At 35.4% G+C, this 22798-nt stretch overlaps 2 protein-coding genes across 5 annotated transcripts in view; one reads left to right on the top strand and one right to left on the bottom strand.

The window, feature by feature from the left end:
- The first annotated feature begins 19 nt into the window (after nucleotides 1-19).
- scarb2c (scavenger receptor class B, member 2c) lies at nucleotides 20-20344 on the top strand. Its single transcript, XM_089123751.1, has 12 exons — nucleotides 20-276; nucleotides 1180-1337; nucleotides 2126-2270; nucleotides 2514-2702; nucleotides 7197-7288; nucleotides 7380-7499; nucleotides 8818-8996; nucleotides 9080-9198; nucleotides 12770-12843; nucleotides 14331-14382; nucleotides 17502-17654; nucleotides 18926-20344. Exons 1-12 carry the CDS (start codon nucleotides 154-156, stop codon nucleotides 18962-18964), a joined length of 1443 nt encoding a protein of 480 aa, XP_088979877.1. The 5' UTR covers nucleotides 20-153; the 3' UTR covers nucleotides 18965-20344.
- Nucleotides 20252-22798, bottom strand: part of LOC120460949 (liver-expressed antimicrobial peptide 2) — a 30163-nt gene continuing 27616 nt past the window's right edge. For 2 of the 4 annotated variants that reach the window (XM_089123752.1, XM_039649002.2), the window contains exons 2-3: nucleotides 22203-22345; nucleotides 20252-20881 (exon numbers count right to left, since the gene is read on the bottom strand). In XM_089123752.1, coding sequence (XP_088979878.1) covers nucleotides 20842-20881; nucleotides 22203-22345 — 183 coding nt within the window. In that variant the 3' untranslated portion in view covers nucleotides 20252-20841. Of the gene's footprint in view, nucleotides 20882-22202; nucleotides 22346-22449; nucleotides 22529-22798 lie in introns of those variants that run through there. The other 2 variants (XR_016147723.1, XM_089123753.1) reach the window with 2 other exon arrangements.

The raw sequence follows: 22798 nt of genomic DNA, 5'->3' as shown, positions 1-22798 counted from the left end.
CGAGCGCCTCCTGCAGGAATACACGAGCTCTGTCTCATTAGAAACAGCAGTTTTGCACTCGATGTGTGTTTCGATCTCGCGATCTTGACACATGTAAACACTCCCAGCTCCGTCTCTGTCCTTCTCTCCGAACCGAGCCGAACCGAGCTGACCATGCGGCTCCGGGCCTGCTGTGTTTACAGCACTGGACTGATCTGCATTCTGCTGTTAATCGCAGGGATCGCGATGGTTTTGTCGGGAGTCTTTCAGAAGCTCTTAAACAACAGAATAAAGGAGGTCAGTGTGTGTGTGCGTGTGCGTGTGTGTGTGTTGTTCATGTGTTCTTCTCACATAATATTCTGAAAATATATAACTATACTCATTAAATAGTACTATTACATTTATGTTATGAAATATAAATATATTAAAATAATATGCTGTAGTGTGTGTGTGTGTGTGTGTGTATATATATATATATATATATATATTGTAATATAATATGTAATATATTTATAATATGTACTATGATTATTGTGAAATTAGTGGAAAATTATGATTTTCTCCACAGATAATATTATGAAAATAGTGTAAAGTGTAATGTAATACATCATTATATTACGATATATCAGTGTATTCTATAATTGTTTATTAAAAATAAAGTCATAAAGTTTATGTAATATTATTTTATAATATATACTATATTTTGTTGCTATTAATATTAGTAGTAGTAGAATTTATCCTCACATAATAATATTATGAAATATATGATTTTATTATAATATAATATCAGAGTATATTGTATAATAAAATGACATTATATAAATCAAACATAATATTATGTATTATATATATTTTTATTATGTAGTATTGGGATTTTCTCCTCACATTATAATATTGTATTCCTAATTATAAAATATCCCTTTATTATTTGTTCTAGCATTATTACAATGAAGTTTGATTCCATAATATCATATTGAATTAATATTATATGCAATTCGCTGAAGAAGAGAAATTACATAACGTCCAGAAAACGTTTTTTTTTTCCTTTTACATAAAATTTTATAAATGTGCACAATGATGCAAATGATATATAAATATATGATATTAGGAAGTGTTCTAATTAAGTAATTAAGTAGCTTTATGTTTGTTTCTCTTCCACAATTTTGGTAATTTCTACTCACAATTCACTTTCTCTTACAGCAAATAATTCTAGAGAATGGAACAGAAGCGTTTTCGGTGTGGCAGAACCCGCCGCCACCAGTTTACATGCAGTTTTACTTCTTTAATGTGACCAATCCAGCAGAGGTTCTGAACGGAGACAAACCCTCGGTCATCGAGATCGGCCCGTACACCTACAGGTCAGCCATAACCCAAAACACACTGCAGTAAATATGATTTTATTAATGCTATTGAAGTCTCTTCTGCTCACCAATATTACAATTAGTATAATTTATTATAATTATAATCATATAAGTTATTTAAAAAAAATAAGTTTATGTAATAATATATATACTTGATTTTAATTGGAAAATTACAACAATTATGTTTGTGTATATACACACACTTTTGAGTAAGCAATAAGGTACGAGAGGCTGTGCTGTATCGTTGAATAAGTAACGGCTGAAGGGCGTTGTTAGGCACGGCGCGAAGCGGAGCAAACGGTTGCCACACAATATTAAAGTAAAAACAATGTTTAGTGCAACTTTCTTGAAGTAAAATCACTAAAAGCCTTCCTTCCGCTAGAAAAAATAGTCCCTGAGCGTGAACAGCAGCAACGTTCCAATGTGTAAAATGCATGTAAGCTGTTTTATTGTGAATAAAGCACAGCTCTTGACCAATCAGAATCAAGGATTCGAACTAAGCGTTTTATAAATATAAATAGAAATTAAAATATAATTGAAACATGATGCTGTGTATTTATTTTTTCCTTGTTCTTCTTCTTTTCTTTTTGCTGTTTCCAGTTTTTCTTACACAAGTTTGATGAAAAGTTCGTTAAAAACGTGAAACGGCCAGAGCCCACATGTCAACAGCTTCAGATCTTATCTGAGTCACATGACCTGTTGTTGAAGAGTAGCTCAGCTCCAACACGTTGTTGTTTTCATAAGTCAATAAGAACCAGATCTGAAACTTGAATTTCCTCTTTCAGGGAGTATCGACCGAAAGAGGATGTGAAATTTATGGATAACGGAACCAGAGTGGAAGCTGTCAATCCAAAAACATACGTGTTCGAGCCTGACATGTCACGCGGCTCCGAGGACGACACCGTGCGCACGGTCAACATCCCCGCTGTGGTGAGATTGGGAACTCTGACATATTAAAACCACTAAAGTGAGAGTTTAATGTGTGAATCTCGTCACATTTCAGGCCAAAGTCAAAATAACAGTAAGAAATTTTATTTTGCATAAAGAAATGATGTCCGAGATGAGCTAAATCTCTCTTTGTGTGTGTGTGTGTGTGTGTGTGTGTGTGTGTTTTTTTGTCTGTGTATGTGTGTGTTTTTGTGTTTGTGTTCATGTGTGTGTGTTTGACCTTAGACCGTGATGGAGACATTCAAAGACAGCCTCCTCAGACGATTAATCTTTGACCTGATGGTATCCAAAGGCGTGGGTGTGTTCGAGACGTTCAGGGTGGGCGACCTCCTGTGGGGTTACGAAGACCGGCTGCTCAAAGACCTCAAAACCTTTAAGCCTGAGCTGGAAGACCACTTCGGACTTTTCTACAAGGTGTGTGGTGTTTGTAGTGTTGTTGTGACCATAAATTGTAAAGACATATGGGCTAATTGTGTGTGACGTCACCATAGACAGTATAAGAAGTGGACAGAGCGATCTCATTGGAACTCCATTGAGACGATTGAAGCCCGTTTTTGGCGATTTGTTTTTTTGCACTTCCGTTCCTGACTCGCAGACTCAAACAGAGCTTGACTACATAGATGTGACGAGAGCAACCCGTCTGTCTTCTAGTGCTGTGGCATGAGAAATCTGAATCATTCTCTTCCGAAACATGCAGAGGCGGAGAGTGTGAGTAGGAGATGTCCAAGAGCTAGGAGAAGGAGACAATTCTGATTAATTATTTTGTCATTTTGCCTCCACGTTTCCCCGATTGCGCGCGAGCTTCTTCTCCTGTCCATACGGTAATCTCTCTACTGCGCGACAGAGAGTCGCGTGGGTATGACGCAATCGTTAGCCTACTTTCACTAAAACTGCTTCTACGGGGCCATAACATAAGCTACAAGGTAATTGAGGATTTTATACATTGTCGGGTTTCTTTAGAAATAAATAAAGGACAAATGGGGTCTTCAAACGCCTCAGAAGTAAAGTTATTCGCTGTCAAAGTGACGCCAAAATGAATGGGAGTCAATGGGAATGCTAACGCAAGTGAAGTTCTGCTACAAGATGGCAGCTCCCGCGAGGCTTCAACTTCCGGTCGATGGATTACCCCCTTGGATGTCACCCGTAAGAGCGTTTCTGATGAGTGCCCAAAGTGGGTGGAGCCGGCCGTCGCCAACTTGGCCGTGCGCCACTCGCGGATAACTGGAAATGTCCAGCGAGGTGGATTAGCTGAGGTGACGTGACGCTAACACACAGCAGACAAACGCTAGCAGTGACATCAGCGGCAATCCACCTGTCACACGTGGCCATGCCCTTAATTATGCACAACTTTAAGACTTAATATAATTTAAACGGATGAGTTATGAACACATTCATCCTTCTCACAGTTTTCATGAAGGACAAAATAATCTACGTATATAGACCAAAACCACTTTTTGCACCAGACTGTAAACATGTTTATTTCTCATAGACAGTAAAAGAAATGGACACAGCGACCCCATTGATTTCATTGATTGATTTCAACGGAGAAGACTGAAGCCCGATTTTTGCACTTCCTGTCTGATGTCGGAGCGACTGCACGGGCTCAAACTGAGCGTGACGACAGTCTCACAGTTGTAATCTTCTAGTAGCTGTGCCAAGACAAATCTGAATCAGCAAATTCTTCAAAAACATTGTTGAAATATTTTGTCCCGTTGCTTTTATGGACTCTCTATCTATGGGCTTCTACTTTGACTTTGTGCCTCCATGTCTGCCCGATTGCCTCATAGACAGTAAAAGATTGCCTGTGAACTTCTCCTCCTGTCTATACGGTAATGTCTCTACTGTGCGACAGAAAGTCCTGTGGTTATGACGCAATCTTTAGCCTAATTTTACAAAAACGGCGTCTACAGGGCCGTAAACGTAAGATACATAGTAATGGAGTCTTTTAAACATTGTCGTGTTTCTTTAGAAATAAATAATGGACAAAATTAAATCTATGGAGTATGGACGCCTCAGATGTAAAGTTATTCGCTGTCAAAGTGACGCCAAAATGAATGGGTGTCAATGGGATGCTAACAGCAGGTGAAGTTCTGCTACAATAGCGGCTCCTGAGAGGCTTTAACTTCCTACTGATGGATTACCCCCTTGGTTTATTTCTGCTGTATAGTTGGCCATTTTTTTAACGTGGGTTTGTGGGATTTGAGTCTCCTCTGCAGCCGGCCTCTAGTGGCCAGTCCTTGAACTGCAGTTTACGCCACTTCAGTGTTAAAGGAGAACTCCGGCGCAAATTGAACCTTTGGTCTAATAAAACATCGGTACCTAGTCAGTCGTTCTCTGAGATTTGTTTTCATAATCGAATGTAAAGAGTTTTATCTATTTTATCTACTTTGTATATTCCGTCCTTCGGATGAGACGTTAAACCGAGGCCCTGACTCTCTGTGGTCATAAAAAATCCCAGGATGTCTTTCGAAAGAGTAGGGGTGTAACACCGGCATCCTGGCCAAATTTGCCCAGTGGCCTCTGTCCATCATGGCCTCCTAATCATCCCCATCTATACCAATTGGCTTCATCACTGTCTCCTCTCCACCAGTAAGCTGGTGTGTGGTGAGCGTTCTGGCGCAATATGGCTGCCGTCGCATCATCCAGGTGGATGCTGCACATTGGTGGTGGTTGAGGAGATTCCCCTCTCTATGTGAAGCGCTTTGAGTATCTAGAAAAGCGCTATATAAATGTAATGAATTATTATTATTATTTATAAAAACTGTTTAGTGTATACGCTAGTATGTGGGGCATAGAGTAATGAAAATAAAAATCGCTAGTTTATACCACTAACAAGGCTCAAAATAGCCCCACACTAACACAGTAACATAATCATTAAACGAGGGTCCATACATGCAAAACGAAGCATTGAGAACTTTATAAGTGTACAGCAGTGTTGTAGTCGAGACCACCTCACTCGAGTCCGAGTCCGAGTCAAGACCGAGTCTATAGAGAGTCGAGTCCGAGTTGAGTCCGAGACCAGAGACGGTCGAGTCCGAGTCGAGACCGAGACCAGTGAGGGTTGATTACCTAATTTACTTTTATTTACTTAGAGAAATCCTTTTTTTTTTACTGAATTTACTTAGAGTTTAAAAAATATGATCAGTTTAGGGTAAAAAGGCCACATAGTAGGTGGTGTTAAAAGTAATTTTATTACAATTTGTAATGCGCAGTTGCGCACTAGAAAATCACCAATCACTGGGCGTGTCAATCAATTTAAAGAAATATTTTATTAACATACATTAATAATCATGAAAAATATTTTTAATTGAACTCGAGTGGACTCGGGAATAATTCCGAGTCCTAAAAAAAAAATGTTCGAGTACGAGTCAATTCCGAGTCCAAATGGACACGAGTCCATGACAAGACCAAGACCATTAAAATATGCTCTCGAGACCGAGTCCGAGACGAGTCCGAGTCTCGAGTACTACAACACTGGTGTACAGACCTTTTAATAAGAAGATACTTTATAAAGACAGTCAACTTCGTGTATACAGACAAATCTTGGGAAAACAGTAACGACAAGTCACGACAACCATGAACGACGTGCTGCGTGAGCTGAACTGTATGAAGTTCAGCGAACTTCTGAACTGTATGAACGGCGTTCGGAGATCGACTTATCAAGTCTGTTTTCTAAAGATGGCTCCTGTCTGTATACACGAAGTGAACTGTCTTCATAAAGTATCTTCTTATTAAACGGTCTGTACACTTCTAAGTTCTCAATGCTTCGTTTTGCATATAGGGACCCTCATTATGTTACTGTGTTAGTGTGGGGCTATTTTGAGCCTTGTTAGTGGTATAAACTAGCGATTTTTATTTTCATTACTCTATGCCCCACATACTAGCGTTATACGCTAGTTTTTAGAGATAAAACTCTTTACATTCGATTATCAAGAAAACAAATCTCAGAGAACGGTTAACTAGGTACCGATGTTTTATTAGACCAAAGGTTCATTTTGCGCCGGAGTTCGTTTTTAAACGAGTGAGACTGGATGGTTGTCGCTGGGTTGTGACTAGTGCTTGTTGATACTTGGCTCTAATACTAATGCTAAAGTTCAGTCAGTGTCTGAAAGACTGCAATGGTGTCTTGATGATTTAAATCGTCACATGAGGATTTTAGCATTTTAGTAACTGTCCCTCCTAGGATGATTATACGCTGTTTTATGCTTGTCTTTCATTTAAATATGTTTGATTTTAGGTTTGGGATTTTATTCAGGAAGGACACATTAAATTGATCAAAAGCGACATTTATTGTGTTAGAAAAGATTCTATTTCAATCAAATAAATGCTGTACTTTTGAAATAAGAAAAAGAAAACTAAAAATTTAAAAGCTTAAAAATATGAAAATAACTATGCATCTTGACTATAATAAACTATCAACTATATGACACACTATGAAACTATAATAAAAACTAAATTTACTTTCTATTTTTCTATTCAAAGTTCAAAATTCACGTGAGTTTCCCAAAGTGCACATACGAATAGATGGATGGAAATATAGCTATTGATAATAATCATAAATGTTTATAAGCATCAAATCATCATATTAGAGTGATTTGTGAAGGATCATGTGACACTGAAGACTGGAGCAATGATGCTGAAAATTCAGCTTTGATCACAGGAATAAATTACACTTTACTATATATATTCACATGGAAAAACCTTTAAAAACATTAAAAACAGAAAGAGACTTTTAAAAACATTTTAAAAAATCTTACTGACCCCAAACCTTTGTGCATTCTGTGTCTCTTATATATTGGCATGTGGATCAGCTATTTATGGGTAGATAGCTAATATTATTAATTCAACTGCAGTTTGTTTAATCTGTTTTTTTCATCTCTTTCATTCTCGTCATCTATTATGTTTCAGAAAAACGGCACAGATGACGGGGATTATGTGTTCTTCACGGGGAGGCAGAACTATCAGGACTTTGCTCGTATAAACGAGTGGAACGGACAGAGGTAAAATCAGCAGAAAGCTCCAGAAGATTAATGATGGATTTCAAACGAGCTGCCGAGGAGTGAATTATGGATAATGTGCTGTGTTTGTCAGTGCGTTAAAGTGGTGGAGTTCAGTCGAGTGTAACATGATCAACGGCACCGACGGAGCCTCTTTCCATCCCATCATCACAAAAACTGAGAAACTCTACATATTCTCCTCTGATCTGTGCAGGTGAGCTCATTTATACACACTGATTTGAAAGTTATTAATACTTTTTTCATGAAGGATGCGTTCAGTTGATGAAAAGTGAAAGTAAAGACATTGATAATGTTACAAAAGGTTATTTCAAATAAATGGTGTTCTTATGAACTTTCTATTCATCAAAGAATCCTGAAAAATAAAATGTATCACGGTTTTCACAAAAATATGAACTGTTTTCAACATTACTAATAATCATAAATGTTTATAAGCACCAAATCATCATATTAGAGTGATTTGTGAAGGATCATGTGACACTGAAGACGGGAGTAATGTTGCTGAATAGTCAGCTTTGATCACAGGAATAAATTACACTTTACTATATATTCACATAGAAAACAGATGATTTACACTGGAATAATACTTCACAATTTTCACTGTATTTTTGATCAAATAAATGTGCAGAAGAGACTTCTTTTCATAAATCTTTAACGTTCTGAGTATATGTGATAATAATATCATGACTTATAGTATATGTAGTATACGGATGAAAAATAGCCTCTGGCTAAATCCGGTACAATACATATGAAATGGTACTTTTATGTTAAAAATTGTGCATGGTCCCTTCATAAATAAATAAAGAATACATGTTGTATGTATGTATAATCTTAATATGTGATTATGTTTAATGTAATATGATGAATAATAATTTTAAAAATATAAAATTAAAAAAAAACATAAATAAATAAATTTAAAATAATTTTAAATAAATTTAAAAATAGAAATGTATTTAGATTTAATTTAGCTTATTTATTAATGTATTAAAACTATTTAATTATATTAATTAGTAAAATCCTGAATAAAAACAGACATATGAAATTATTTTTTTATTTTTCTAGAAGTCATTAATAATATTTGCTGGAGCTTCTGATTTAAAGTTTAGTTTAGAAAGGCTCTTATTGATTCTGTATTGATCATATTGGGCCTGAAAAGGTCTTTGCATCAGAATTTTTTTAAAGTGTTTTTTCTTTAAAAAATTATTTTCACTGATGATTTTTTTCTTTGGGTCACGCGTATAGGCCAAATGTGGCATGAATCAGAGTCAGCTGATCCCAAGAAAAACTATTCAGCACTTCTGAAGTGATTTCCACATATATAACTGTGTTTCATCACAGTGAAATAAACCATGTTAAAGTTTATAGGGAAATTATAGTGACAAACAAAGCCGATAAAACTCTAGGAAGTGGGTCACACTGACTCATAGCTCGTTTGCCTCAAGTGAACTGTAAAACAGTTAGTGCTAATTAGATGCATGTTTTCACCTGTTTGAGTGTGTGTTTTGTGTTGACAGGTCTCTGTACGCTCTGTACGAGTCTGATGTGAGTGTACACGGGGTTCCTGGTTTCCGCTTCGTTCCTCCCAGCGAGGTTTTCGCTAATCTTACGGTTAACCCGGACAACGCAGGCTTCTGTGTGCCGACGGGAAACTGTCTCGGCTCCGGCCTCCTCAACGTCAGCGTGTGCAAAGAAGGTCTGTGTGTGTTTGAATGTTATACATGACAGAACAGACGCTGGACGGCCCGCTAACGTCTCTGTGTGTGTGTGTTCTCTCAGGTGCACCCATCATTATGTCCTCGCCTCATTTCTACCAGGCGGATGACAAATTTGTCCAGGATGTTTTGGGGATGAATCCCAAGAAGGAGGAGCACGAGACGGTCATTGACATCAACCCGGTACGTGTGTGTAATCGCCCCGAAAACCTTGCGTATAAGTGAATAAACCTGCTGCATGCTCACATGTGGGATATCAAGGTCTTGTTCATTTCATCAGCAATTTATATTTTTAGTCCTCACTGAAAGTAAAAGCTGCATGGAGCCGGAACATCACATGTTCATGCTTTATCCATGCAGTTGCACTTTTCCAAGAGAATTTCCAAATGTCTTCTTGGATCAGGGGGATGGATGATGGCGGGTGGATAGATGGATGATGATCGGTAAATGGATGGATGGATGGATGGATGGATGGATGATTGGATGATGATGGATGGATGATGATGATGGATGGATGATTGGATGATGATTGGAGGATGGATGATTGGATGATGATGGGTGGATAGATGGATGGATGATTGGATGATGATTGGAGGATGGATGATTGGATGATGATGGGTGGATGGATGGTTGGATGATGATGGATGGATGGATGATTGGATGATGATGGATGGGTGGATGGTTGGATGATGATGGGTGGATGGTTGGATGATGATAGGTGGATGGATTGATGGATGATGATTGGAGGATGGATGGATGGTTGGATGATGATGGGTGGATGGATGGATGGATGGATTGATGATTGGAGGATGGATGATTGGATGATGATGATGGATGATGATGTTAGATGGATGATTGGATGATGATGGGTGGATGGATGGATGGTTGGATGATGATGGATGGATGGAAGATTGGATGATGGATGGATGGATGGATGGATGGATGATTGGATGATGATGGATGGGTGGATGGTTGGATGATGATGGGTGGATGGTTGGATGATGATAGGTGGATGGATTGATGGATGATGATTGGAGGATGGATGGATGGTTGGATGATGATGGGTGGATGGATGGATGGATGGATTGATGATTGGAGGATGGATGATTGGATGATGATGATGGATGATGATGTTAGATGGATGATTGGATGATGATGGGTGGATGGATGGATGGTTGGATGATGATGGGTGGATGATTGGATGATGATGGGTGGATGGATGGATGGATGGATGATGATGATGGAAGGATGATTGGATGATGATGGGTGAATGGATGGATGATGATTGGAGGATGGATGGATGATGATGATGTATGATTGGATGATGATGGGTGGATGGGTGGATGGATGGGGGGATGGTTGATTGGATGATGATGGGTGGATGGATGGATGGATGGATGGATGGATGGATGGATGGATGATTGGATGATGATGGGTGGATGGATGGATGGTTGGATGATGATGGATGGATGGATGGATGATTGGATGATGATGGATGGGTGGATGGTTGGATGATGATGGGTGGATGGATGGATGATTGGATGATGATGGGTGGGTGGATGGATGGATGATTGGATGATGATGGGTGGATGGATGGATGGATGGTTGGATGATGATGGATGGATGGATGATTGGATGATGATGGGTGGATGGATGGATGGTTGGATGATGATGGATGGATGGATGGTTGAATGATGATGGATGGATGGATGGTTGAATGATGATGGATGGATGGTTGGATGATGATAGGTGGATGGATTGATGGATGATGATTGGAGGATGGATGGATGGTTGGATGATGATGGGTGGATGGATGGATGGATGGATGATTGGATGATGACAGATGGATGGATGGATGATTGGATGGAAAACAAAAAATGATATGCACAAGCACTTTTTCCAAATAATATTTCAGCAATTAGCTTTGGTCCAGTGACAGTATAAAAGTAAATAATTTAATTTTAGATATAATTAATTGAATTAGTTTTCTTTACAATATTATACTCAATATTTTTTCTCACATACACTATTTTTTTAAATAAAAATACAATACAGAGAGATGCTTTTATATTATAATCCTATATTTGATCAACAAGTCAGTGTGCACACATCTGCTCTGCCACAAGAGGGCACCACCGCTCCACACTCCGCTTCACTGTTAGAGTATATCGAGACAGATTCTCTTTCAGCAGAAAACTCACAACTGATACCAATGCTGCAGATCCAGAGTCAATGAATGCATGAATGGCATCTGTGATATCATTATTTACTGACAGAACAAACAAACATACTGGCTGATAAAGCCGGTCATGTTGGGATGAGTGTATCTGATTTCCCACTTCTCGACATCTAGTTAGTCATTAAACCGTTGGAGTTTCTCTTTTGCTGGGAGTTTGTAATCAAAGAATCTTCCCAAACTTTTCTGTACGAAAAAGCCGTGAACATTTTTGCATTTATTCAAGCAATAGATCAAGTTAAAAAGAGCTTTTTCTGCACAATCGGGATCGGCGGGATAAGGTTTGCTCTAGGCGTGTTTTATGGTGTTGTGTAGGTTCACTTGGAACAGATTCTACACTATAAACCTTTGGCAGTACCATGGTACAGTAACAGTATCAGATGTGTACCATAGTACTGAATGATTACCATATTTACTGATATTATATGCCCTCTTTACTGGAGGATAGAGGTTACACTCGGGTAAGAATCAGTTTTATATCTGGGAAGGCGTGTCACTTTATGCAATGTTTTCTCCTTTTCTCATATTTCTCATATGTTTTCACATCATTTTATGCAATGTTTTCTCATATTTCTCAGTACCCATCATGCATTTTGCACACGGCACACGCGTATTGGGAGCATCCAGTGTTGGTGAAACAGTTTTAATGGGTCGCAGACAGGGCTTAACATTAACACCAAACGTGTGTGTGTTTCAGCAGCAGCGTGTAATGCAGTCACTCCTACTATAGCCACTTTGGCGGGTTTCATTTGATATATATATCCTAAATATACTTTTTTCAATTGTAGACTTTTAGAAAGGCATCTGAAATAATAAACTAAGTGCACTGTAGTGTCAAAATATTGTTTTTTGACACTCACACCCAAAGCGCGTGTGCATACACCTCTCAGTACTAAAGTGAGATATTTTATTATTGTGCTTAAACAGTCAAATACACACAAAATAATGTAAAAATGCCAAGCTTGGCGAGTTTTCTTGTACGCTTTAAGTGATAGGAAACGTTTTGAGAAAGTGTGTAACGTGTAACAGTATAATGGATCCGTGCATCAGGCCTTAAAGTGACAGAAACTTAATATACTTGCTGCCAAATTATGAGATTATATTAAAACTATCTATATGGCAGTTTTTCCCCATGGTATTGATGTCAGAATTATGACCCGCTGAAGTATTATTTATGTCAGAAGTATGTTTTTTTATTTTAAAACTATTTATTTATTACATTTTTAGTAGGTTCAATTTTGATGGTTTTTATTTAAAAAGAAATATTTATTTGTTTTATACATTTTTATGATTTAATTTTTAGTGTATTATTTTGATGTATTTAATTTTTGAATTAATTATTTTAATTATACATTTTTATGATTTAAATAGTTTTAGTAAGTATTTGCATGAATTTTATTCCAATTTTATTTGAATACTTTTGGGATTTAATTAATTTAATAAATGTTTAATTTTAATGGCTTTTATTTAAATTTATTTAATTTAATTATGTCATTTCGTGTGTGTTTGTGTCCTCAGCTCACTGGACTCTTGCTTAGGGGTGCGAAGCGTGTTCAGGTTAACGTCTACGTCCATCAGATCCCGGGCTTCAGGTGAGGACGAGTCTGATCACAGAACATCACTATAGTACTGTTCACATTCCCTTCAGAACGAACCGTTTTAGACAGGTGATGTGCAACGGATGTGCAAGTTTTTTTGACCTCTGATGCATGTAAAACTATTGTAGGAGACTCCAAAACACAACTAGGAACCTAACTTTGATATCATAAATCGAAAATATATACTTATTTATACCTTGTATACTGCTTTTGATGGAGTAAGGCATGTTTTCAGGGTTACATGAGCTCCAGTAAAACAAATACAGTACATAAGCCTCTCATGAACCCTGACTTGAAGTTGGCCACTGTCTCCAGCTGTAATGATTGACAGCTGCGTGTTAAAGCTGATCAGAGTTATTTTAGGACACACATGGTGTTACAGGTTGCTTTTGGAGTCTGTTCGGCGGACCGATGACGTGACCGAAGACACAACGCTGCCAAATGAGTCGACAGCTTGTTGGCTTAGTTCTGAACTGCAATACACTATCTGAGAGCCGAGCGTCACAGCGCAGATAAATCACCCTCATGAGCATGTGAACGGAAAACATCTCTGCACATTTATTATTATCAGCATGACACAAGGACGGCGTGAACTGACTTCCTTCAGTCCCGCCCGTCTGATGGGCTCTTTCTGAGAGGTGCTGTGTTTACAGACACCTATTCTTATGCACATTTTGGGAAAAAGGTGAATGAAAACGCTAAGATGCACATGAATTCCCAAGAAGTGACGATTTTGTGTTCTTGAACACAAGGAATAGAAACAAAGCTTTTATTCACAAATATTTTATGCCATTTAAATTCGCAACTTTTGATGAAAAAATAGCTAGTGGCTTAATTTATTTTGATGGATTTTATTTTAAATATGCATTTTTTTTATTTGAATCATTTTTATGGTTATATATATATATATATATATATATATATATATCTTTTTTTGACGTTTTTAATTTTAACACTATTTGTTTTAATTATATTTTTTTAATATTATATTATATTTTTTATAAAATATATGTTTATATTTAGTAAGTGTTTTACTTTTATATTTTTTTTAATTATTAATATATTTTAATTTTACATATTTAATTAATTTTAATGTTTTATTTTGATTATACATTTACAATCTTTTTCAATCTAATTAGCTTTTCATAATATCAAAAACCTATAGTATTGAATGTTAACAAGTTGTCAAACAGCGATTTATTTCATTGAATTTTTGTTTTAGTTTTTATTTATTTCCAGTTCATAATTTTACTGATTATTTGATCCAACATTTCTAATTTTCATTTAGTTTAAGTTTTTCAACTAATATTTGTATTTTACTTTATTTCAGGTAACAGAAAAGTTTTTAATAGATTTATGAACAATAATAAACCCTGATATGTCTGTCATGCATCAAATATTGCTTGAATCTCAAATCTCTAAATGAGTGGATCTAAACATCTTCACATATTCTTAACATATTTTCTTCTTTTGTTTTGCAGTCAAACTGGAAAAATCCAGACGCTGGTGTTTCCAGTGATGTACCTTAATGAGGTAAAGTTTTACTAAATCAGTATCTCTCCACCAGGCTTTTACAGGATGTCGAGGTTTTTTACGTTAAACCTGTTTTAGCATTTGAGTCCGTCCCGCTGGGTGATTACAACAGATGGTTTATCAAGCTTCAAAAAGAAGAAAAACTCTTCCAGGAAGCTTATCTCAGTTTAACTTGGCTTTGAGCTTTTGTTCGTGTGTCAGACCTGAAGCTGGAAGAATCAGCTTCTCTTCCCAGGAGAACTGGAGAAGTATTTCAGATGTTTTCATCACTGTTGCTTGTTGAGATGCACTATTATGAAAGGTGTGCAACATGATGCAAAATAGATCTTCTTTTGAACGACACAAGCCATGGAAGAGTAAAGAGACAGAGAGAGTTGTGGTTGCATTAGTTTCTCATACTTAAACTCTCATAGTTAAAACCAGTTTCTCATACTTAAACTTGTCACGGTGCGTGGTGAGGAATAAATCCGTGGATTCAAGTGCAGAGAGAAGAAGTATTTAATAAAGATCAAAACATAAAATAAACAAATCAACAAAAGAAAACTACAATCATACAAACTCAATCCAAAACAAACAAGGCAGAGCAGGAACAGGTAGTGATGTTACGTCTGACACCGACGCTCCGAAGCTTGCTGCAAACTCGAACGGTCTTTGCAATGAACCACTGCTTCGGAGCTTGTATCATTACGTCACTAGTCACGTAAAAATGACGTCTGAAGCAAACACACTGGTTCACTCCTGTAGTGAACCGCCTGACTGCTTTGACAGCCCGATCCAGTGTTGACAGGTTTGATACCTGGCGGCTGTATTTCTTATAAAAGTGAAGCCAAACCATGGCAACACCGTGGGTTAGTAGTCTGTGTTCGGATTGGCGTTATTATTGAGAGTGGATTGAGTTTATTTTAGTGTTGTTGTGATGAAGCCAGCGAGAAAGAGAAGCCGTTCGCAAGTTTGGGAACACTTTAAACTTATTTTCCCGAATAAGATTAGTTCTTTGACATTTCTGCATACAAATATTTTTACATATGTAGTGAATGATATGGAGAGAGACAGAAACTTCAAAAAAAAAACAAAAACAAACTCTGCTACATCATTCAAGTTCAAGCAATTACACAAGCACATCTTTTTCAATATAGAAAAAGACCAGTCCCACCAGTTTAACAAGTTTCTTCCCACAGGAAAAAGAAATTCTATTGGATTTAATGGTTTTCATGGGAATTATAGTGGTGTCTGTGTCTCCGCTGTAGTGGTTTAAATGGTAAAAGCAAATGGTTCCTATTGGCATTTTAATCAAAACCATTAGAATTTCTGTGATGGTTTCCAACTTTTTTGAAGCTGGTCTGATCTTCTGTCCTTGTCTAAAGAAATAATTACACACACATCATGCTTAATGTTTTATTGTCAAAGTGAACACATGAAATTCATCAGTATCTGTAAAATTCATCTACATAAATGAGTTTCACAGTACTAACACTGTTTCAGCTTTGATCGCGACATTACTGAGAATCAAACAACAAAAGGCAAAGAGAAAATCACTCACAGCTCTTGAATGAATTACTTCAGCTTTAATAAGCATAAATCTATCTATGATAAACTTTGCAGTGCTATTTATAGCCTACTTTTGATTACTTTATTATAATTCTTTTTAGACCATACCTGAATAATGTTAGTAGACCTTCCTGAAATTAAAGCACTGTGTAGGCCTGTATAATGTGTATCTTTGTTTAATTGTCTATCTATTGTTTAATATTTATATATATATATATATATATTGACATACCTACATATCATCCTTGCCTGTAGAGAGGAGTTTATTTCAGCATCATATAAAATCAACAATAATGATAAATAATATTAAAGCAAACACAGCTCTGGTATCGGAAAAGTATCGGTATCGGCCGATATCCAAAGTCAGGTATCGGGATCGGATCGGAAGTGAAAAAATGTGGATTGGTGCATCCCTAACTAAAACTATTAAACACATTTCTGTTAATAGAAATAAAGATTGTATTAAATAAAATTAAAACATAAATACTAGATGGAAAACATAAACTAAACAAAAATGAGAAAGGTTGCCTAGGCAATAAACTGAAATAAGTTTAAGTTGTAGCACAAAAAATAAAAACTAAATCTGAATATATATATCTAAATAAATCTAAATAGCATTATTAAATAAAAAACAATACTTCAAAATACAAAAGTACATGACAAAATTATTAAAAGACTGAAAAACTCAAATTTAAGGTCATTCAAAACATTAATAAAAATAAAATAACACTAAATATAATATATAACCAGGCGTATTATTGTTAACTAAAACTTTTTAAAACATACTCTGTTCATTGAAATAAAGCTGACATAAAATATAAATATTAGTTACACTAATATAATAAATCTAAATAGCAATATTAAATAAAAACACACACAATGAAATGACAAAGAAAGTAAATTAATTAATTCAAATGACCATGATAATAAAAAAAAAATATACAAATAAAAGCTAATATTAAATATTAATGAAACTTTAATAAAACTAAAATTTCACTGAGCATAATATATTATAATATAATTAAACCAAAAAAAAGCCTTCCTTTCAAATAAAATAAGACATTTGACTATCTTAGTCAGTGTATTTATTTAATTATTTTTAACATGAAACATGATATTGTGCATTTAATGGCATGTCTTTAAGGCAAAATACACTCTCAGAAAAAAAGGTACGAAATCTGTCACTGGGGCGGTACCTTTTCAAAAGGTACACTTTTGTACCTAAAGGATGCATATTGGTACCTTCATGGTACATATTTGTACAATTATGGTACCAATATGCACCCTTTAGGTACAAAAGTGTACCTTTTTGAAAAGGTACCGCCCCAGTGACAGATTTCGTACCTTTTTTTCTGGCAGTGTAGGATGGAAATTTAAACAACATAATTATTGCGGTTATCTCAGATGATCAGACAACCAATCAGGAATCACGACAGGCCTGCTCAGTTCTGCAGATCGAGATCTACATTGAACTCATTGAAGTTATTTCTGAGTTTGAGTGTGTTCACTATCAGACAGGATGAAGGAGTGTGTCCCCTCTGATCTCGTAAACGCTTCCTTTTGTTGTGCAGAGCGTGGTTATTGACGAGGAATCTGCCAAGAAGCTGAAAGTGGTGGTTACTGAGGCTGACGTGATCGTCAACATCCCCTTCATAGTGATCAGTGTTGGCATCTTACTGGGCGTGATCTTCATCGTACTCATGTGCCGACAGCAGCTGCCACAGGTGATGTCACTTCCTGTGTTCTCATCTTTACTTAAATTCAATAAATAAATCTCGTTGTAGGTTTTACAAGAAAATACAAAATCAGAATTTCATGTTCATTTCAACCTGTTACTTGTAAGTATTTTTTTAAATTTATTATCAATTGTTAAGTGAAAATTTTAAGTTTCTACGGCAAATTATTTTTAGTGTATCTGAAATAAAACTGAGTAGCTAAAAATAACTACAAAATTTAACTAAAATTGAAATCTAAAATGTAAAACATTAAAATGTATATTATATTATATACGCTTAGTTTAGCATAATATAATATAATAATATATGGGCTGTCAAATCGATTAATTGCATCCAACATAAAAGTTTGTGGTTTTTTTTTTTAATAATATTTGTGTATATATATATATATATATATATATATATATATACAAACACACTGTCACGCACACACACACACAAACATATATATATATATATATATATATATATATATATAAAATATATTATTATATAGTGTGGTAATAATATAGTGTATATAAATGATTATAATATATAATTATAATAATATACACACATATATGTTAGGTGTGAATAATCGTGATTAATCGATTTGACAGCACTAAAATATTATATGATAGACTATAATAAAAGAAATAAAATAAAATTTTAATATAATATAGTATAATATAAATACATCATCTATATTATATATAAATAAAACTATTTTATTGATGAATAACACATTTTCCTAAATATATACATGCATGTGTGTGTATTTATATATACAAAATAATTATACACAGCACAAACAAATATATTATGTAATCAAAACTATATATATATATATATATATATAGCATATATATATATATATATTATTATAATATATAATTATAATAATATACACACATACATTACATTAACAAACTTTTTTGTTAGATGTGATTAATAGCAATATAATATAATATAACACACGTCACTTAAAAATTCATGAACGGATGAAGTAAATACTTTTACATAAGCAGTATTAATGCTTCATAGATATTGTACATTTCATTTGAAACTTAGGAAAACTCCAGTCAGTAGGGTTTGTTGTTAGAATTGGCGTAAGTAAATGCCAGGTTGAGGCTACACAATATTTTTGACTGATAGTGACTGACTTCAGGAAACGAGTGTAGTCTGAACCCGTCATAACAGTGACATTCATAACCACAGCACACACAAATATTGGGCCATTGCTGTTTCTTAACGTGTTTGTGTTTGCTCTGATCTTCTAGAGCTCTGCGGCTGAGCGGCAGCCCCTGCTTTCATCATAATCTCCCCAGACGTGGCCATAAACCGGGCGATATCAGGACCAACTAACATTCGCTCAGACCTCGAGGATGCTTTGGTTTTCACACGGCGAGACTGAAAGGTTGAAGAGCAGAGATTGAAGCATCAGACGGCTCAAAGTGCCATCATAGAGCCAAAAAGTGCAAGTGCCTCCAAATTAGCCAGTTTAGTATTAGAGTTTTACATTATGAAATAAATCAGAAAACACTAATGGAGTGGCAGTGATGCAACACATTACACATCACAGGTATTGATATGAGATATGGTACACATACCCACTGATGATAACTATATTATTAATACGCTTATGCAATTCTTTACCATGAGCTCATCTGCCAAATAAACTGACAGTGGTGCCAATTTCAGTACTAATGTACAGTAAGTTGTAGTCCGTATATTTACAGTCACTAACATTCAGGATCATTGTGTGTTTGAAAATCCTGTTGCTGACCAAATTGCCACCATCTTTGATTTGGTGCAGTGATGTATTTGCACTAAGGTTGCCATATTAAGTGATTTATTTTGATGCAAACCAAGAATTTTTAGAATGTATATATACAGTAGGCCTAAACCTGGACAGTTAACAGGCTGATGTTTTTGATTTGCCACTAAAAGAAATGAACACCTGGATTTGCACTCTATACACAACTTATTTTTAGTGTTTCACAGTTTCAACAGCTCAGTATTACTACAGCTTTGAGAAAGTTCAGCTTGAACTCAGTAACAGTCTCACTATGTTCAATATTCATTTACATGCACTGATCAGTTTTAATCTGATGTTTATTAAGCCTCATGTCTGCTTGGTTCACTTTATCTGTTATTCTCGTAATGCATAATGTCCAGGCGTTTGGTGGATGGAGGTTATGGTGTTTTTTATGTTTGAAAAGGGATGAGGGTTTACTAGTTGTTTTGTTTTGGGGAATTTAACAATATTACCACATGATCTGAAACCGTGGTCTGATTTCAGTTTTACTTATCCTCAAATGACCTTCAGTCTACCATCATCTTTCCCGGACGAGCCCCCAGATGTGTCAGATTCATTTTCAGGTGACGTAAGGTCCATCAGCGACCGTTGTTTACTTTATGGAAATAATAATTCAAGCTTTTAATTAAAATTGTGACATAATCATGTCGAATGTGCTTCTGAATAAAGACCCAGTGATGATGACAACAGCTGTTTTAGGTTTATAAAAGAAATGTTAATGATTCATTTTTTTTTAAATAATTGTTTTATCAATTTATTTCATCATGTGAGCATTGTAGTTTATGACTTTCTTTAAAAAATGTATTGCACTATCAATGTAACAAGTTAATGAGACAAACAATAAGACATTAACAAAAATAAAGCATGTTACACCATCTCACTTTATGTGTCTGATATTTACAAAATAAATAAAATACTTATTCTTTGGGAAAATGCGGCTGAAAATAAAATACATTTACTACATAATATTTTGCCATAGATGAATGTATTTTATCAGATTAAACATGGGCCTCATTGAATCGGAAACAGGAGCATGCAAAGTTAATATTTTACACGTTATCAAGATGTGCACAACGCTGTTAATGATGATCTTGGAGTTCTTGGCATGTTCCTGAGTTTCTGAAGGATCGAATCTGTCAAGAATATTGTCACATTTCACTCCAAAATCAAAATGAGAAGTAATATTTTATCACTTTTTTATTTTGGAGTTTAATATGACATGTACATTTCTTGGAGAGATTCACCTGAATACACTTCATGTAGGTCTGTCTTTAGATGTTGGATGTAGGTTCTGATGTTTGAGAAATCGAGGGATGGGAATTTTTAGCCATTTTGTTTTCCATAATTTGAATTTGGCGCCATGATTCATCACGTCATTTACGCCGGTTGAGCTTTATTAAAGGCGCATGTGTGTTTCCTGAAAGAGAGGAAAGGGTTGGTAAGTTAACTTAAATACTTAGACAAAAATATGCTGAAAATCATTTTAAAAGATAAAACAAATATGAAATGCGTGTGAAAAATTTCCACTAATGCTTAAGTGTATCATAATGTTATTTGCTCCGGTTTTGCTGATTCACGCAGCGGTTAAAGTTTTCTCTGATAAACTTCGTCTTATCAGTCTTTTGAAAGGTTGAGGTTTCTGTGTGAAAGTGTGTTTTTGTGATTAGGGCTGTGTGTCGATGCATTATTTCGCGATTAATTCGTGTTTCTCAGAGTTCCTCGTGAGGCGCCGTACGCGTGTGTATAGTCCATATCTAGTCAGAGTCACAATCTGCGTTATTTTATTTTAACGTATTAAATATTAACTATTAATAAATAAACACATATTCTATCACAATGAAGTGAACTAGGTGCGTTTCAAATCATTTATCTTCTCTGGTCTGTCTAAGGAAGTGACTGACATAATTTATTGAAAGGGAAAACATCAAACCTTAAGCAACCTTAAGTCTAATCTTTGGATTTGTGAACTTTGTTGACGTCCTCATCATGTCAACCAACGGTCAAGTTTTCATTTAGCAATTACTATAACTGTTTACAAAAATCATGTATGCCAAACCTTATAGCCTACTTTAACTATAGCATTCGGCAACACTTTATAATAACTTCTTATTAGCTCAAATGAACTAACAATGAGCAATAGTTATACAACATGTATTCTTAATATTAGTTATTAATATTTGTTGTTCATATTATTTCACAGTGCATTAACTAATATTATGATTTTTAGAAATGTTAGTAAATGTTGAAATTAACATTTAAGATTAATGATCTAAATGCTGCAGTTTTGTTTATTGCTCGTTCATGTAATGTATGTTTCAACTAATGTTAACAAATCGAACCTGAATGCAAAGCGTCATTGCATGTCAGTATTAATTTTTTCTGGTAACAGTTTTATGTTTGTTAATATTAGTTAACTGCATGAAAAGCATTTATTAATCTTAGTTAATATTCATTTTCTAATTATACATCATTAAAAATCAAGTTGCTTTTATTAATTAATGTATCTGAACTAACATGAACTAACAATAAACAGTTGTGTTTTTACTGAATAACATTAACAAAGACGAATAAATAAAAATTTTAATGCATTAACTAACGTTAACGAATGGACCCTAATTTTAAGCATTTAATTAGCCCTTTAAAGGGATTAGAATAGCTATAAACAACAATTTTAAGAACATTTGAAACATGCATATAGTCAAACTTTAAATGCATTTTTGGCCCTTTTAATGCTTCACCTGCAGTAGTTTGTTCCACACTCATAGTGATCTCTACATCCAGAACCCACAGGTTTCAGAGTGTTCCATCGCCATAGTAACGAACGTTTGGCCCGATGGATCAGTCCAGTTGCCCAGTCAGAATCTACGGGTGCCGACTGGACCTGTGGACGGAGAGAGACAACCTGTCAATCACATGAGATCAGCCAATAGAAAATAGCAACCGTCCAATCAATTCAACACAGACGAAATCAAGCCCCGCCCCTACATTTATTCTTGTTTGAGAAGCAGTTTTCATTCGGATATAAGAAAAGACGAGCACAACTTCACTTTCAGTTCATTGAGATCCAGAGATGAAGGTTATTTAAACATCACAATATCACGGCACTTTGAAGGGCGATCAATGTCCCGAATCGACAAATTTAGACTTTTGAGCTACTAAATTTAGAAAATCGACAATGGCGTGTCAAACATTGTGCAACAGCTGTGCTGACAATGATTGACCGAAGCCTTTGGATCCTCATCGGCGTGTGTGTTACTTTACAGAATAAACCAAGCCTTTCAGTTCTCATGGACAATCACAGGAAACCGAAGAGAACAGATCCTTGTTTTTCCAG

The sequence above is a fragment of the Pimephales promelas genome, chromosome 19 (assembly GCF_988280905.1).
Source record: "Pimephales promelas chromosome 19, fPimPro1.hap1.1, whole genome shotgun sequence".
NCBI classification, from domain to species: domain Eukaryota; kingdom Metazoa; phylum Chordata; class Actinopteri; order Cypriniformes; family Leuciscidae; genus Pimephales; species Pimephales promelas.
Note: the sequence above shows the minus strand (reverse complement) of the source record. Positions and strands in the feature narration are given on the sequence as shown.

Bases quoted from the DNA above. Each gene is read 5' to 3' on its own strand.
- scarb2c (XM_089123751.1), top strand. From the start codon at position 154: ATGCGGCTCCGGGCCTGCTGTGTTTACAGCACTGGACTGATCTGCATT. The intron at 277-1,179 runs GTCAGTGTGTGT...TTTCTCTTACAG, and splicing joins TAAACAACAGAATAAAGGAG to CAAATAATTCTAGAGAATGG. The intron at 12,844-14,330 runs GTGAGGACGAGT...TTTGTTTTGCAG, and splicing joins CATCAGATCCCGGGCTTCAG to TCAAACTGGAAAAATCCAGA.